This window comes from Amblyomma maculatum, chromosome 11 (genome assembly GCF_055883805.1).
Source record: "Amblyomma maculatum isolate TAMU_Amacu chromosome 11, ASM5588380v1, whole genome shotgun sequence".
Lineage (NCBI taxonomy): Eukaryota > Metazoa > Arthropoda > Arachnida > Ixodida > Ixodidae > Amblyomma > Amblyomma maculatum.
The window spans coordinates 67,572,151-67,586,568 of record NC_139354.1 but is presented as its reverse complement, the minus strand read 5'-3'; the positions used below and the strand labels follow the sequence as shown (position 1 = coordinate 67,586,568).

General features: G+C 43.6%; 1 protein-coding gene across 3 annotated transcripts in view; it reads left to right on the top strand.

The window, feature by feature from the left end:
- The window catches only part of LOC146174035 (E3 ubiquitin-protein ligase Mdm2-like), a 49,081-nt gene that overhangs the window by 7,700 nt on the left and 26,963 nt on the right, over positions 1-14,418 (top strand). For all 3 annotated transcript variants that reach the window (XM_084583287.1, XM_084583289.1, XM_084583288.1), the window contains 3 exons: positions 2,916-2,993; positions 5,754-5,887; positions 11,864-11,919. In XM_084583287.1, coding sequence (XP_084439413.1) covers positions 2,916-2,993; positions 5,754-5,887; positions 11,864-11,919 — 268 coding nt within the window. The remainder of the gene's footprint in view (positions 1-2,915; positions 2,994-5,753; positions 5,888-11,863; positions 11,920-14,418) is intronic.

The following is a 14,418-nucleotide window of genomic DNA, read 5'->3' as shown; positions in this document are numbered from 1 at the left end:
ATACATTCCTAGCTTGAAGTTCTTGTGGACTACTAGAGGTAGAGTACTAGTCGTATCGAAAAACCCGAAGTATGACAACCACATGTTAGTTGCTGATATCTCTGGAGGTGTTCGACTCAGTTTTAGAGGGAAAATCCCTAGATGGTAGAAACTGGTCTGCGCCATTCCAAGTCTTGTGGTGAGGCTTGCCCTGTACATTGGTTCGGCAGGAACTGCTGGCGTTTTTGCCATAATTGTAAAAAAAAAAAAAAAAGAAAGAAAACTCGACAGAGGTCATTTGCGTATTTTATTTTTGCATGCCTTATGACACTTGATAAGCTGGTTTGCGCACCCAGGTCAGTCTCCACCTATTAGCATTTTGGCACGAAGCTGAGGTTGATGGTTTTCTTTGTGAGCAAGTCTGCGATTGCAGGCTGTCTAGCAGCAGGCATGGTCTCTATTTCTGATGTAGCAAGAAGCAGGGACTGATGTGCTAGGCAGCCTGGTTTATGTGTACTTGCCACGATTACACAAAGTTTTGAGACGTTCAGAAGTGGAGCAATGCACGCAATTCGGAGTGATGCACACGCTCAGCGTGGTACAGGCTCATACACATCTCATCACTTTTGTTTTTGTATCGCTGCAGATGCCTTTTTGTTTCATCCGCATTGGCATTTATTTTTGTACATTGCTCAGCGACTGCACATTGCAACATGCCTGCGTTTGCGCTGCGCGAAGCATAGCTTATGATTGGGGAATGCTTTATATGTTTTTTTTTTTTTTTTCCAGTAAATGACCCTTGTTTCTTGTTGCTTTTACATTTATTTCTTTACTTTTGTTTTCACAGCATTGGCATAAAAGTACCAGCAGCACCCAACTGGATGAAGTAGTAGCTGTCCAGAATTTCAGAGGGCAACTCCGAATTTTCTTTTTTTCTCTCTCTCTCTCTCACTGCATTAGAGCCCACACTTTTGGAGCGTATTGTTTTTGAAAATTGCGTAAATTTAGCGAAACAAAACTTGAGAGGATGGCTTCATGCAACGCATTGCTGGAGCCACCGTGCTCACTATTAGAGTCATGAAAGATGTGAAATGACGAATCCAGGGATAAGGATTTTTTGCTTTAGCAAGCTGGGAGTATAGTTAACGGGCTGCCAAGGACCGGTTTAAGAACACATCACGTATTGCTGCATAATTTGATAGGATTGATTGGTACAGAAAGGTTAATGCAGAACGAAAGTTTTGTCAAAATATGTGCAGTTCAGAGATAACAAAAAGCCCCATAGTTGCCCTCTGAAATTGTTATTTCTTTTCACAGTCTCTCGGGAACCATTTTGCAATGTGAACTTTTGCCTCATTTATTTTTTATTTATTTTTTTTTTTATGGAAAGTTTTGCCCTTATTACATGCTTCACAGTGTGACGCTTAGTTTTGTGGCGTGGAGCTAATATTCACACGACGACATTTGCTAGTTAAAGGTGAGCTTACGGGGCGGTGGCCTTCGTTGTTCCTTCACTTGGAATGAAATGCATGCACAGTACTGGATAAAGCAACTCGCAAGAATAGCAGTGATAAAATTTTTCGGGCAACATGAAGCTTACAGATGATCAGAGGCACATACAAAAGGACAAAGTTGCATGAAACAATACACTAATAACTCGTTTTATTTCATTACCTCCTTGTATAAATAGAGCATAATGGCAAAGGTAATCGGAACACACAGATGCATTGTGCAGAATAAAAAAAATGCTTGGAAAAATAATGCAGCGATTACGCTCCCGTGAGAAGTAAGTAACAGCCCCTTGTGTTGCAATGGCATGCACAGTACTGGATAAAGCAACTCGCAAGAATAGCAGTGATAAAATTTTTCGGGCAACATGAAGCTTACAGATGATCAGAGGCACATACAAAAGGACAAAGTTGCATGAAACAATACACTAATAACTCGTTTTATTTCATTACCTCCTTGTATAAATAGAGCATAATGGCAAAGGTAATCGGAACACACAGATGCATTGTGCAGAATAAAAAAAATGCTTGGAAAAATAATGCAGCGATTATGCTCCCGTGAGAAGTAAGTAACAGCCCCTTGTGTTGCAATGGAAGTAATGCTGTGTCGCGAATTTCTCAGCTTTCTAGCCTTTGAGAACAAGGCACTTATTTTGTCGCCTTTAAAAGTGACTGCCTTTTTTTTGCACATCAGTGCAATGGTCTCGGCTTCCTAATCTTCAAGGTTAGTCAAGAGAGCTGAAGATTAGAATGCTGGTAAGATTGTGCGTGAGCAACTTCTTATTGCGCTGTAGCTCAAGGGGCTGCCACTTCTAAAGGGGGAAAAAAAAAAAGCTTCTATAAAAATTTCTTCTATCCTTCACAAGTCTCTCTCTTTTTCTTTTTTGTTCTCTGCGTGTACTGAATACCTTCAGCATCATCGCTCTATTTGCACCTGGTGTCACCGAACGAAAACATAAGTTGCCTGTCAGCAATGTAGATAATCTCCTATTTCTTCGTCCTTTTGTTCTCTTCAATCGTGCTGTATGCTTCATAACGCTTTGAAAACACCAACTAGCTTGCCGAAAAGTCTTAAAAGCAAGGCAGGTTAAAAATGGCGTTAGCTGATTAAGCCAGCATTCATATGCTCTAATCGGATACAACTTAATAATGGAGTGACAGATGCCCTTCCCTCAGCAGAGGTTCTAATACCACTGGCATTGACGTGGTGTTCTGAGTTGCTGTCAGTCATCGTGTTGCTGTCGCCCATCTTGTCCCCGGTCACCTGTGACGGCGATATCATAGGTCAATGCCCTCCGAGGGGCATTTGCTGCTTCATTTTTGAGTGGTGTCTGACTGAAGCGCTTTTTTTACTTTACCGCTTAGCGCCCTGTGCTGGATCAAACTGACCTCGTTTATCTGTGTCTCTTCCCCCCCACTGGTGAACAGCTCTTCATGCCAAATAATGGATTAATGGAGTGCCTCAAAACGATGGGAGTTACATCGGCGCCCTTGTCTTTACAGCAGGTGAGGCTTAGTCTCTGTCGTCTTTCCTCCTGCATGAAGTTCTTTTAGCTGCCACTAGATGGCGTTACATCATTGGAAAAACTTCGCCGTTTGCAACAGACTGCCTTTGAATTTGGTGTTGTTTTAATCTCCGGGAAAACCATGCTTCACAGATTTGGGAAAACTCTGCGTTGTCTACTGTCTAAAGCTGGTCGGGATTGTTTTGCTGGGATTGCATTAAAACCTTGTTGATGCTTTTTTTTTATTATTACTATTATTAGAATTTGGGAGAAAAGACGTATTTTCGGGGAAAATGTGTCATCCGAACTGCTTGATTTTGAAAACTTTAGCTGTTGATTGAGGCTGAAAGGCATTAGAATTGACGTTTTCACTGCATAAAAGTGTAGATTAGCATTTATGGACACCAAGTATGAACGGCTGCTTTATAAGTTCTTGCTGGAGTCCATATTTGCATTGTCCAAAGCGCACAAAACATTTAGCAACAAATCCAGTTAGCAGACGAGGAGCCATGATCGCTTCTTTGGTTGTTTCTGGATGCTTCACCCCCTTACACCAGTGACGTGAAGAAGCCGTCACGATGGCTTACAGTCGCTGCGTTTTTACTCATGCTGCGTCCCCCAAACCAGGCCCGCTCGTATGATAGCAAATAGTTGTTATCAAATGGTTCACCCCTATGCCCCTAAGGTACTGCAAACAAGCTACTACACTTCTCCTCATGAAGTCATGTCGCGGGCGCTCGTTACCACACGTCTGGTTGATCGCAAAACGTATTATACGACCACAGTTTGTTGAAATGTTTAATGCAGTAACCGGGAAATCGTGTTATCCGGGAAAGCATTATAACCGGGAGAAAAATAGTGCAACTCTTTGGGAGATTTTTCTACTGCCCGCAATTTTGAGCATATGAAAGAGCCGGTAACATATCAACGAGGTTCTAATGTAATTCCTTCTAATGCATGCAGCTCAGACCTTTCATACACTGCTAACTAGTTCTAGTAAAAAGACAAAAACAAATTACCTAAATATAACCAGTGCTACCCAAAGAAAAAAAATGTTTCGTATAGGGAGAAGACCTAAAGAAAGACAAGTAGTTTTGTTAACTTTTCTGTGGATATGTACTTTTGGTAGTGAATGCTCTTCCGCTTGACAAAAGTGGCGTTACACTGCCTAAATATAACGTCTTAGAAGGAGCTATGCAAGCCTCATTATCAAGTTGGTCATTGATCGTCAGCTTGCCCCGCAGAAATGCCAAATGGACCCGCCGCGGTGGTGCAGTGGTTAGGGCACCTGACTACTATGCCCACGGATATGTGATTGAATTCCAGCCACTGGAGACGAACAGCGAGGTGCCCATGTGCTGTGTGATGTCAGTGCACGTTAAAGAACCCCAGGTGGTAGAAGTTTTTGGAGCCCTCTACTACGGCGTTTAACAGGAGAGTTAAACTGCAATGTTACAGGCTGGCATTTCAGTGACAAGAGTGCAAGCTAAGGAAGCACTGAAATGGTTGAGAATGGTTTCGTTACTTTCAATCGTCATCTGGGGCTAACTAGCCCAGTTTCAACATGGTTTTTGTGTTATTGTGCTTCACATTGGGTGTTTTCTATTCAGGCTGTATAAATTGTGGGCGTGTTTTGTCACAGATTGCTCCTGGGAAGGTTGTGCGCTAAATGAAAGGGCCATTAATGGGAGAATGGGAATAGAAGAAGTGGAAGTGGAAAAGACAGTTGCGCACAGCACAAGGCGAACCATTTAGATTGGTGGAAGTGGACGAATTTGCAGAGGAAAACTGTTGTTTCGTTCCTGCGTCTCGAGCCTTTTGTGGCATTGCGCTTTCTGCGAAGCAGCGCCCACTAACCATTGTTGACAAATCACGCAACACTCGGTTTTACGCCGTGAGCTACCAGTGGAAGTCTGCACTGGTTCACCGCACTGCTGAAACTCGAAGGATTTGTCCCCGAACCAAATGGCCGAGAGAGGCAAACATTGGAAGAACGCCTTCAGAAAGAGTGAAACGGGGGAAAAAAAAAAGTGGAAACTGAGGAAAACTTGAATCTGGAGCTGCGGAAAAGAAGCTGCAAAATGCCAGAGAGAAGGGATATTTGGGAAAACCTCTGCGCGTTTGCAGCCCACGTACTACGGAGGCCCCACTACTACAAGAGCAGCACTGGTGACTGCACGATGAGGATGGAGCAGTCCGAACTTCTCTCGTGGACAAGGTTTGTGCCCAGAGCGCTGCACATCAGAAAGATATTTTCGACTGAGGATAACTCTCAAAGCATTTTTTTTGTTTTTAATTAAGCCATGGCTTTGTAGTACAGCCAGTTTATTTCGCTGACAGAAGTGCCACTTTGGTTTGACGCATGAATCTACTGCTTCAGCATCAGGAGGATTCCGCGAAAGCAGAAGCAAGGACAGCTGGTGTCGCGGCGCATTTAGAAGTGCATGTTACGATCCCTAAAGCAGCCGTGTACACACTGGTTTCCATTGCTTACAAGCTTGTCCCTCGCACAGTTGCCCCGCTTCTCTGGGCTTTGGCAACAGTTCACCTGTGACCCTTGTCTTGAGCAAATCGGGGGGGGGGGGGGGGGGGGGGGGAACAGTGGAAGCTTCGCTAAGTGTGTAGCGCTGAGCTTACATTTGTCGCTACTAAGTTTTAATTTAAAGCACCACATGGTGCTAGCTTCCTGCTCTCTGGGACGTTGGGGGAGTGAAGCGTTCCATGGTACCCGCAGCTAATTTCGTGCCCTTGAACCGTGCAGATAATGGACTGCCTAAAGGACTACATCATGGAAAGGAAGCTGTTTGACCCGGCACATCCGACGCAGATCAACTGTGGCCAGGACCCTCTGGGCAAGGTGTTGGGTGTGGAACGTTTTCTAGTCAGCGAAGTCATGTGAGTGGGCCGATCCCCTGTCTGGGGGACGACGTGGGGAGAGCATGCCACAGCAGTGTTCTCATTTTCTATCTAGTTTTGCCTTTCTGTGTGTTGCAGCAACAGTAGTGCCACACCCTTCCGGTCATGATAACCTTATTTTTGCTGTGTGTCTGTTTCTGCTATTTGTGTAGTTAACAATGTGCTGCTGTTGTTAACAGAACGAAAGTTACTTGGAAGAGGAGTTTTATTTTTTTTTTCAAAATGCTTTTTTTTTTATTAATAATATTATTATTGCCATAGTTTTTCGTGAGTACAGTGTCAGTCACACTTAGCGGGAACACGGTTCGGTGTGGCTATTCTCGTGCGGAGCACCATTGCATCTAGCCTGGTAAGGAATCGCTGAACAGTGGCAAAGGGGAAGAGGCGCATCAAGGTGGTGCTTCATGTCGTGTGCCAGTTTGCATCAGTTTGCTACCAGTTTAGGCGCAACGGTGCTTCACAGGTTCGCAGCCATGCGGAGATGTGTTCCCGCGAAGTGTGGTCGGCCGTGTACATTTCGTCTCTCTTTCTGGCAGACTATCTTCTTGTTACCGAGCGTTTCTTGCCTGCTTGAGCTGGTAGAAATGTCCTTCAAGTATAGAACACAAATTCATGAATTTTCGTGCAAGGTAAGGCAGCAGTCTGCAAGGTAAAGTAACACTGACCGCTCTGTGTCAATAGTGCTGTAATTTACAGGGAAGGTTACCCTTGAGCAACCAACGCATCTCTATTTGTTGAGATATTTGAAATTTTTAGAGCAGGCTAACATTTGAAGAATTGCCATGGTTCTTCGAGGTGTACTCGCTGGATCCCAAGTTAGAGGAGTACATCAAAATGGTTTAAATAGATAGGTTCCTCAGGACAGACATGTACTGGCACTGCGAAATTCTTTATGGGCATTCTTGGGTAGTTACTGTAAGGCAAGAAAGAGCCCTTTTTCTAAATTTTCTTGGTGGAAAGATTTGGCATAGCCCCAAATTTAGTGTTTACTAATTAGATCTGCATTAACCAACTTTTAATTGGTTGTTATCAATTCCAGACACATATCTCGAAGAAAAAAATGCATTTGTCTTGCCCCCAGCAATTCATTTAGGTATGGCAGACTCATGAAAATCTGATGAGCGGTTCCTGAAACAGAGCTGGACTAAGCAGCTGCACTAGGCAAAAAAAAAAAATGATTCTGAGAAAATGGTCCTAGAAGGTTGAGAACATCAATGTTTTTGTCTGTTCATACTTATAGCATGAACATTTGAATAACTAGTAGGAGGTTTTGCAGTGCTGTGCAGGCTGGTTCTCAAGCTACGAAAGTATGTCATAGGGGTCACATTGGGTCCTTTATGCCAGGCCTAGAGAATATGCAAAATGTGTTGGCATAGTGATATTCAATGCAGTAATTCCTCAGTAGGTACCTCTGGGCAAGACAAAGCCTCCTTTCTAAGTTTTTTTGCTTTCTAAGTTTCATTATATAGCAGATGCTAAGACGCTGGATGCGTTGATGCAGTTTTTAGTGGCGTGCATCAAAAACGTCGCATCTTGAGACATTGCGAAAGCTTAGCGCAGAAGGTTGATGAGAACAGGTGCTGAAAGGAAACAGTCTTCTAGTGGGTAACACTTCGCGTCGCCGTGACATTGTTGCGACCTCCAACCACGCCTTGTCACCTCATGGTGACCTCCTCATGCAAACGCTGTGCGTACACCACGTTGAGATTATGGCCAGTCGGTTAACCACTCGGAGAAAGCAGCTCGAGCTTCATGAGGAGGCTGACTTATAGACCAAAGCTCGCGCCAACCGTGGTCACACTGTAGAAATAGCTCGCAAGTTCAGCATTCTGAAAAGTACCGGGCAGTTGTTTCGAGACATGCGTGTGTCACTGGTGCATTGGGAGGTGGTAGGTTTGCGCTGACGCGATAGAGGATGGATACCTTACTGCAGTTTTTTTACCAGTATCGGCACTCGAGCAATTCTTGGAAAGCCGAACAAGTTGTCTACTTTTGCCACCCGATTTTCATGACAGACACTAAAGGAACTAACAGACTGGATAACAGTCGAGATTGCATGGTGCCTTTCGGGGCAAACATAGTGTAATCCCATCAGTAGTAAGGTAAATGCTTAAATTGCGAGTAATTTTTTCTGCAGGGCCATTTTGTTAATTCGTTCTCAGTATGAGGTGACACACTCTTCATGCTCACATGTCATCTGTGGAAGCACTCCTGATGAGGTGATGTTGTAATACACACAGTTCTCATGCTGCCTTGGAGTTAGTCTTAAAGATAGTCTACTCTAGTAAGTGGGTAGTAAATAGAGTACTTAACTGCAAAAAAAAAAATAAAAAACTAATCTGGAAGTGTCCCTATTGAACAGTGAATGAAAACAACAATGTAATTCACGGAACTTGGATAAACTGGTTTTGTTTGTGCCAACTATAAATCACGAAATCATGTAACTTTGTTCGTTCTTCAGCAGCATAGTTCTAGTTAAACTGACACCTTAACTAAGACGTGCCTGAATATCGATGATAGAACCTTGCATTGCTCACTATATATTACAATATCTTAGCTACTGCATTTTATTAATGTAATAATAGCAGGAATTGTGTTTGGTACATGGCCAGTAAGGTGTGGCATTGCTCTTGCAATAATGCATTTTGTGTTTTCGACCATTACTTTTCCTTTTCCGATTGCTGCTGCTGCTGCTGCTGTGTTTTCTCCTGACCACCTAAACTCAGATATGCAAAAACTTTCTCATAGATGTGTCTTTCCTTACAGAGTAGAAGTTCCAGGTATAATTAATTTGTGCATTACAAAACTCTTCATTTTAAGGAAGTTTCTTTGAGGAGTTCTATTACTTTGGCTATGCTAGTAACCGTGATCATTCATTATAGCTAGAAAAAAAATCGGTTAAACTTCGTTGTAGCATTCGCGGCAACTGTGAAAGGTGAAAATCCAGCCCCTTTCCTAAGGGTGCAGTGCGCCACATCACAGTGCGGTATCAGGGTGAGTTAAATTTTTCTAAAGCCAAACTAAATTCACAAGCAAAGCAGCAATGGGGCTAGTTCGTTGGTGCTAGTTGAAGTGGTAAATTCACAAGAATGATGTTCTTGTGAAAACTTACCGAAATCGCCAATTTTTTTGAGTGACCATAATTTTCTCCATGTAATTACGCTTCTGAAAAAAATATTGCTTCGATGGGTTGTGGTTAAAATTAACACCAAAAGTTAAAAAAAAAATACTGTTCACGAGGGTGGCTTTCCCACAGTGCATGCACATTGTGAAATGCCTCTTTTGAGCCTTCAATTAGGCGCCAAAGACGCAAAATGCGTTTTTTATGGTCGACTAACTGCCTCTAGTGTTCAAAATCACAACCAATGCAATTGACGATTGTAACTCGTCTTTCGAGATGGCAGCACCACAATATCAGGCCGGTCGAGTCTAACTCGTCATTAGCGATTTTGGTATGATCTGCCATGACTAATATAGCTCGGGGTTGTCGTTTAAAGGGTTGAGAGAATGTGGGCTTACGGACGTGCGGTAATTTCTGCATTGACACCACTAGCGCGTGTCATCAGAAGAAATGTGCTAAAACGAAAACTGAATTTGGAAAAAAATGCAGCAATAAAAACCAACAGGATCTGAGACCATCGCTATAATTTTGCTGGAGTTGCAAAGTCGAGGCCTCATTGAAACCCTGGTGGCAAAACAAACAAAAAAAAAAGATTGGTGAGCAGGCCAGGTGAGCGCACAGCACAGCACAGCTGCATCTATGCAAAACTGAGCAAACCTGGCTCTTTTTTTTTTCTTCTTCTTCTTCTTCTCCTCCGTTCCTTTTTTACTTTTTTGTAACCGTGCTTGTTTGCCACATTCACCGGCTTGCTGTAGGCATGCTTAGGTCTTCCTCTATCGAACCAAACCAGCTGGATTGAGTTGTCAAGCTGTTCAGATTAAAGCTTATTTGCTGAGCAGTACCAGCAATCCCAGGTCTGCACATAGATTTGTGCACAAAAAAAGTGTACTCTCCGCCACCTACTGCACACACTCGCATTCATGTAGAGGAGTTATATAGTCGCGACTGTTCTGGCTACTCCATGTCACTACTGGTAACTCGGTGAAGAAAAAAATATGAGAGAGCTGTGTTCAGCTTTAAAAAGTAACATAAAAAGTATTAGTCAACACTGAGTGGAACGTGCACATCTTCAAAAGCATATGGACCTGGCTCTCACGGACAGTAATTTCATTACTTTGTGAAGGCACTTTTTATGAGGGGACAAGAACGAGTCAAGCTGCAGATTTTTTTTCCCGTGCGCCCCTGACGGTTGAAATTATTATTATTATTATTATTATTATTATTATTATTATTATTATTATTATTATTATTATTATTATTATTATTTTATGAAGAGGCTTTCATGATGCCTTGTTAGAAGCTCACTAAGGCAGCCAGAGCTTTGAATTAGGGCTATGACTTATCCAAAGCGCAAGTTTTCACTTTTAGAGGGAGAAAGTTTTATTCATTTGACATTGTGTTTGGTGTTTTTTTTTTTTTTTTTCAGTTTGTTTGGCAGTAAAATCATTTGTATTATTAGTACTAGTAATATTTCAGGGCAGCAAATTAGATGCATTGTCCACTTGAAGCATCATTACTCAGCACTAACTGTGCTGTGGTTCACAACAGTGCCCAGGGGCTAGACCACAGTGGAGGCCACTGGTGAGGTAGCGCTGGTCATGGAATTTCTTCGTAATAGTTAACGTTACAGCTTGTGAGGACTCTGTGGTGTGAGAACCCTCGCTACTGTAATATCCCGGGTCTCAATTTGGTCTAAACGAGTTTGTCAATAGGTCGGCAATACAGGAGCGTTGCAAAGTTGAAGCGAGTTCATTTGTGGCAAGCAAGCTGAATGGTTTTAAGTTGGCAAGCGCTTTCTCTTACCTTTCCAGAACCACCGAAAGGTTTGTATTGGTTATAATGCTCGCCAACTTTTTTTTCGTTCCTTACTTTTCTTCTTCCTGTACTTGTAACTTCGATGAATCGGAATGCTTACTTGATGTTAGCGCTCTTGTGGTACAGCGTGCGACCTGAGAGGTGCAAGATAAGCCAGATAACAGGAATAAACTCATAAGCAGAGACATATAGCGTGGGAAGACACCCACCCTTAAGAGAGTGAGCTACGTTCTTTTGAGAAACTTGCAGAGTTTCAGTGATGGCAGCCTTTTGCATCCTGGAGCTGTCTTTTGTGAGCGTTAAGTTGAAAATGGTACGAGCTGAACATTGTTGGTAGCGAAGGGGTAATGTTTTGCTTAGTGTAAGCACTGGATTGCTTGCCACAAAGTTTTAGCTAATACTTAAGATATCTTGGCACCTCTCATGTGGCACGCATGTTTTTGAGACTTGAAACACAAAAAGAAAAAAAGGAAACTAGAGTTTTGTTTTGTTAGCACAGATACTTCTTGTGTGCACTCGTCGTATCTTTTTTTTCTTCTGTGCTTTTTTCCTCAGGGACGACGGGGAAAAATGACATATTGAAACGTAAACTCAGCAGACGACCCTGCTCTGCTGCCCGTCGTCTGCATCTTCAGTGCAAAACTTCAACTTCTGTGGAGCTTTAGATTTTTAAATTTACTGTCTTTTTAAAAAAAATGCAGTACCTTTGAGAAAGAAGAACTGGATTTGGCCTTCTTTGAATTTGTGGTGTGTGTGAGGGAAGGCAAATGAAGACATCCTTGTGTTGGCAACATGTCTTCTTCTTCTTCTTCTGTGGGAAAGGATTGACGCCGTCGTCTGCTCTTCGTCTGTGACACTGCAGCTTTTATAAGCGGGGAGAGAGAGACGCATCAGTTTGGAAGGATGATGATGATGATGGGAAGACTGGGAGTGAGAACTTCGAGGACTTGGGAGCAAAACGGAGGAGGAAGTGAAAGATGTCACGTTTCTCCCTTCTCTTGTTTTTTTTCCTTCTTTAGCGGTCTTCTAGTCAAACAAATGCGTGCTGTGCCAACGCAGCATGTAGTATCATCAGGTAACTATAAGCGGTGAACTCCACAATTTTTTTTTCCCCGTAGCTTTAGCAATGCTTTGTCATTCATTGTGCGGTGCTTGAGATGCGACGCGCGGCTGAGAAAGGGCTCGCCGCGCCGTTTGCTTTGTGGGGCGGGAGACAGACGCACTACTTTTTCTGTCGTTTTTCCAGCGTGAGGTTCGTGGTCGTGGGGCTCTCGGAGCTGGTGCTTATCCCCTCCCACTGATTGGTTGCACCTTGTAGTGTTGCGGTTCATCGTCATGATTGTAAGCCCAGCCACCGAGCAAAAAAAAAAAAAAAAAGTTGCAATGCTCTCTTCATATACGGAATTTCCTCTTCAGAGGATGCAGAAATTAGTAAACCCCCTGAAGTATTTCTATATCTGTGGACAATGTATTTTTTTTTTTTTATCTGGTGATCCTAATTCTTGAATGTGACCACTAGCTTTTGTTATTTGTACGGGAGTTATGTAACATCAAACGACACAATATTCTTGTGCACATTGGAGGGTTAGGTCCTTGATGATATTGCATCGAAGTAGGAGCAGAGGAGCCTGTTCAATGCTGGTTAGGCTTAGTAGCCAGTTATCGTTCGTCCCCTGTCAGCCATCGGATAACCACTGGTCCCTTGGTGGGCCATGCTGAGAAGGAATGTTTCAACTCGGGCAACGGCCACTTCTTGTTTCTTCAAGTCGGATTTCACATTTCCTAGAGCGTGCAGTCTTTTTTTTTTTTCTCAAGCACAATTATGATGTGCTTTGTTCGGTGCACTGTGCTCTTTTATTTGCAGTTGGCATCCTTAGCATCTTGTTGAGCACTTTAGCCTTGCCCAAGTTGAGGGTTTTGTGAAGAAACATCTGTTAATGATATGTCGCAAGTCCAGATCAAAGCGAAGATGTGTGTAACGGACTGTTGGAGTATCCGGACTAAAGGCACTTCTAATATGATGAGCAAGCCAAGTGCCATACATCACATCCTATGTTCAGGACCTTATTGCTCTACGAAGACCAGTACTCATCACATTAAGAGGAGGTTTGTGGGGTTTGACGTACCAAAGTGACTCAGGCTATGAGAGACGCCGTAATGGAGGACTGGAAATTTCAACCACCTGGGGTTCTTTAATGTGCACTCGCATCATGCAGCACACAGGCGCCTGCCTTTTCGCCTCCACCGAAAAGCAGCCGCCAAGGCCAGAATTCGATCCCGCATCCTTGGGAACAGTAGTCTAGCATCGTAACCACTGCGCCACCCCGGCAGGGCCATGTTAAGATGAAACATGTACCGGTGATCCCTTTGGCAGTCGTGGTTGAGGGAATATGTGAAAAAAAAATAAACAAGCCTCCTAATAGGATGGGTGTTCACTGCAAAGAAGCATAGTGCTTTCATTTGTTTTGTTTGTTTACTATTTTTCTCCTTCAGTTGCCTTGTCTGGCAATTCATTGTCATGGCAGTGGTGGTTTCAGTTCTCTCGTCATTGGTTAGGCTCATTCTCGCAGGATTCATTTGTTTCATGCTGCAGTCATTCCCTCGAGAACTTGTTAGGGTTGGTGTTAAGTCAGCGTTCGATTTGTGTTTGCTTCCAGTCTTTCGTCTTCTTTTATGTCACGGTATGCTCTCATCTGGGGCTCACTCGATGGTGCAGTTCGTATCACTTCTAAGCTTCTGGCATTCTTTCTTCTGGTAGTTTCAACAGGGCAGTTGGCTTTGTTGCCGTACCAAGTCTGCGATTATTGCCACCGAGTGTTTTGAGAGCCCCACAGGCCACGTGCCAAGCTGGCAGTGAACAAAGCCATTTGTTCATCATGGTCATCAACGACCTGGTCACCGTGGTTGGAGACCATACCTGCAATGTTGAAATTTCCCAACTGTCTCTGTCTGGGCAGCAGTGCGAAGAAGCACCCAGCCACGATTCTCCGGCGATGTGCGTGCACCTCGGATTGGCTAGAATCGTTCAAAAATCAAGTGCGAGCTGCCGACTTGTCTATGCAGGCGTCAAATGCGTAATGTTGCCCTGGGCTAGCGCAAAAGCTGCTTGGGGAAAAAGACGAAAAAACGCTGCATTGCTCTGCTGTTGAACAGAGAGCTTCTTACCAGTGGCCTTCAAGGGTTTGCCACTCCGTCTCAGACCAGGTCGTTGAGTGTACCGTGGGTGTGCCTAACAATTGTAGTCTTGTGACTGCTTTGGTATTGTTGCCTGCAAAGATGCGTCTGTCGGGCCCCGTCAAGGAAACGCTCCTTTCCTTTAATTTCCAAATTTATCCTCTGGGTGGAGTTGATTTAGGGCGAGATCCCCTTCTTTTTTTCTTCTTTTTTTTCTGCCCACAATCTGGCAGTTCACGTTAACAATGGGTTGGGAAAAGAGTGTTTCCTCTCAAGCACTGCATCGTTAGACTGTGTCAGTTGGGTGCAGAAGGCAGCAGAACTTGAATCCCCCACCTAAGCATCATCCCTTCCCCTTGCCCCAAATTTGCCTTTATGATGCGAGTTAAGTTTGCGATCA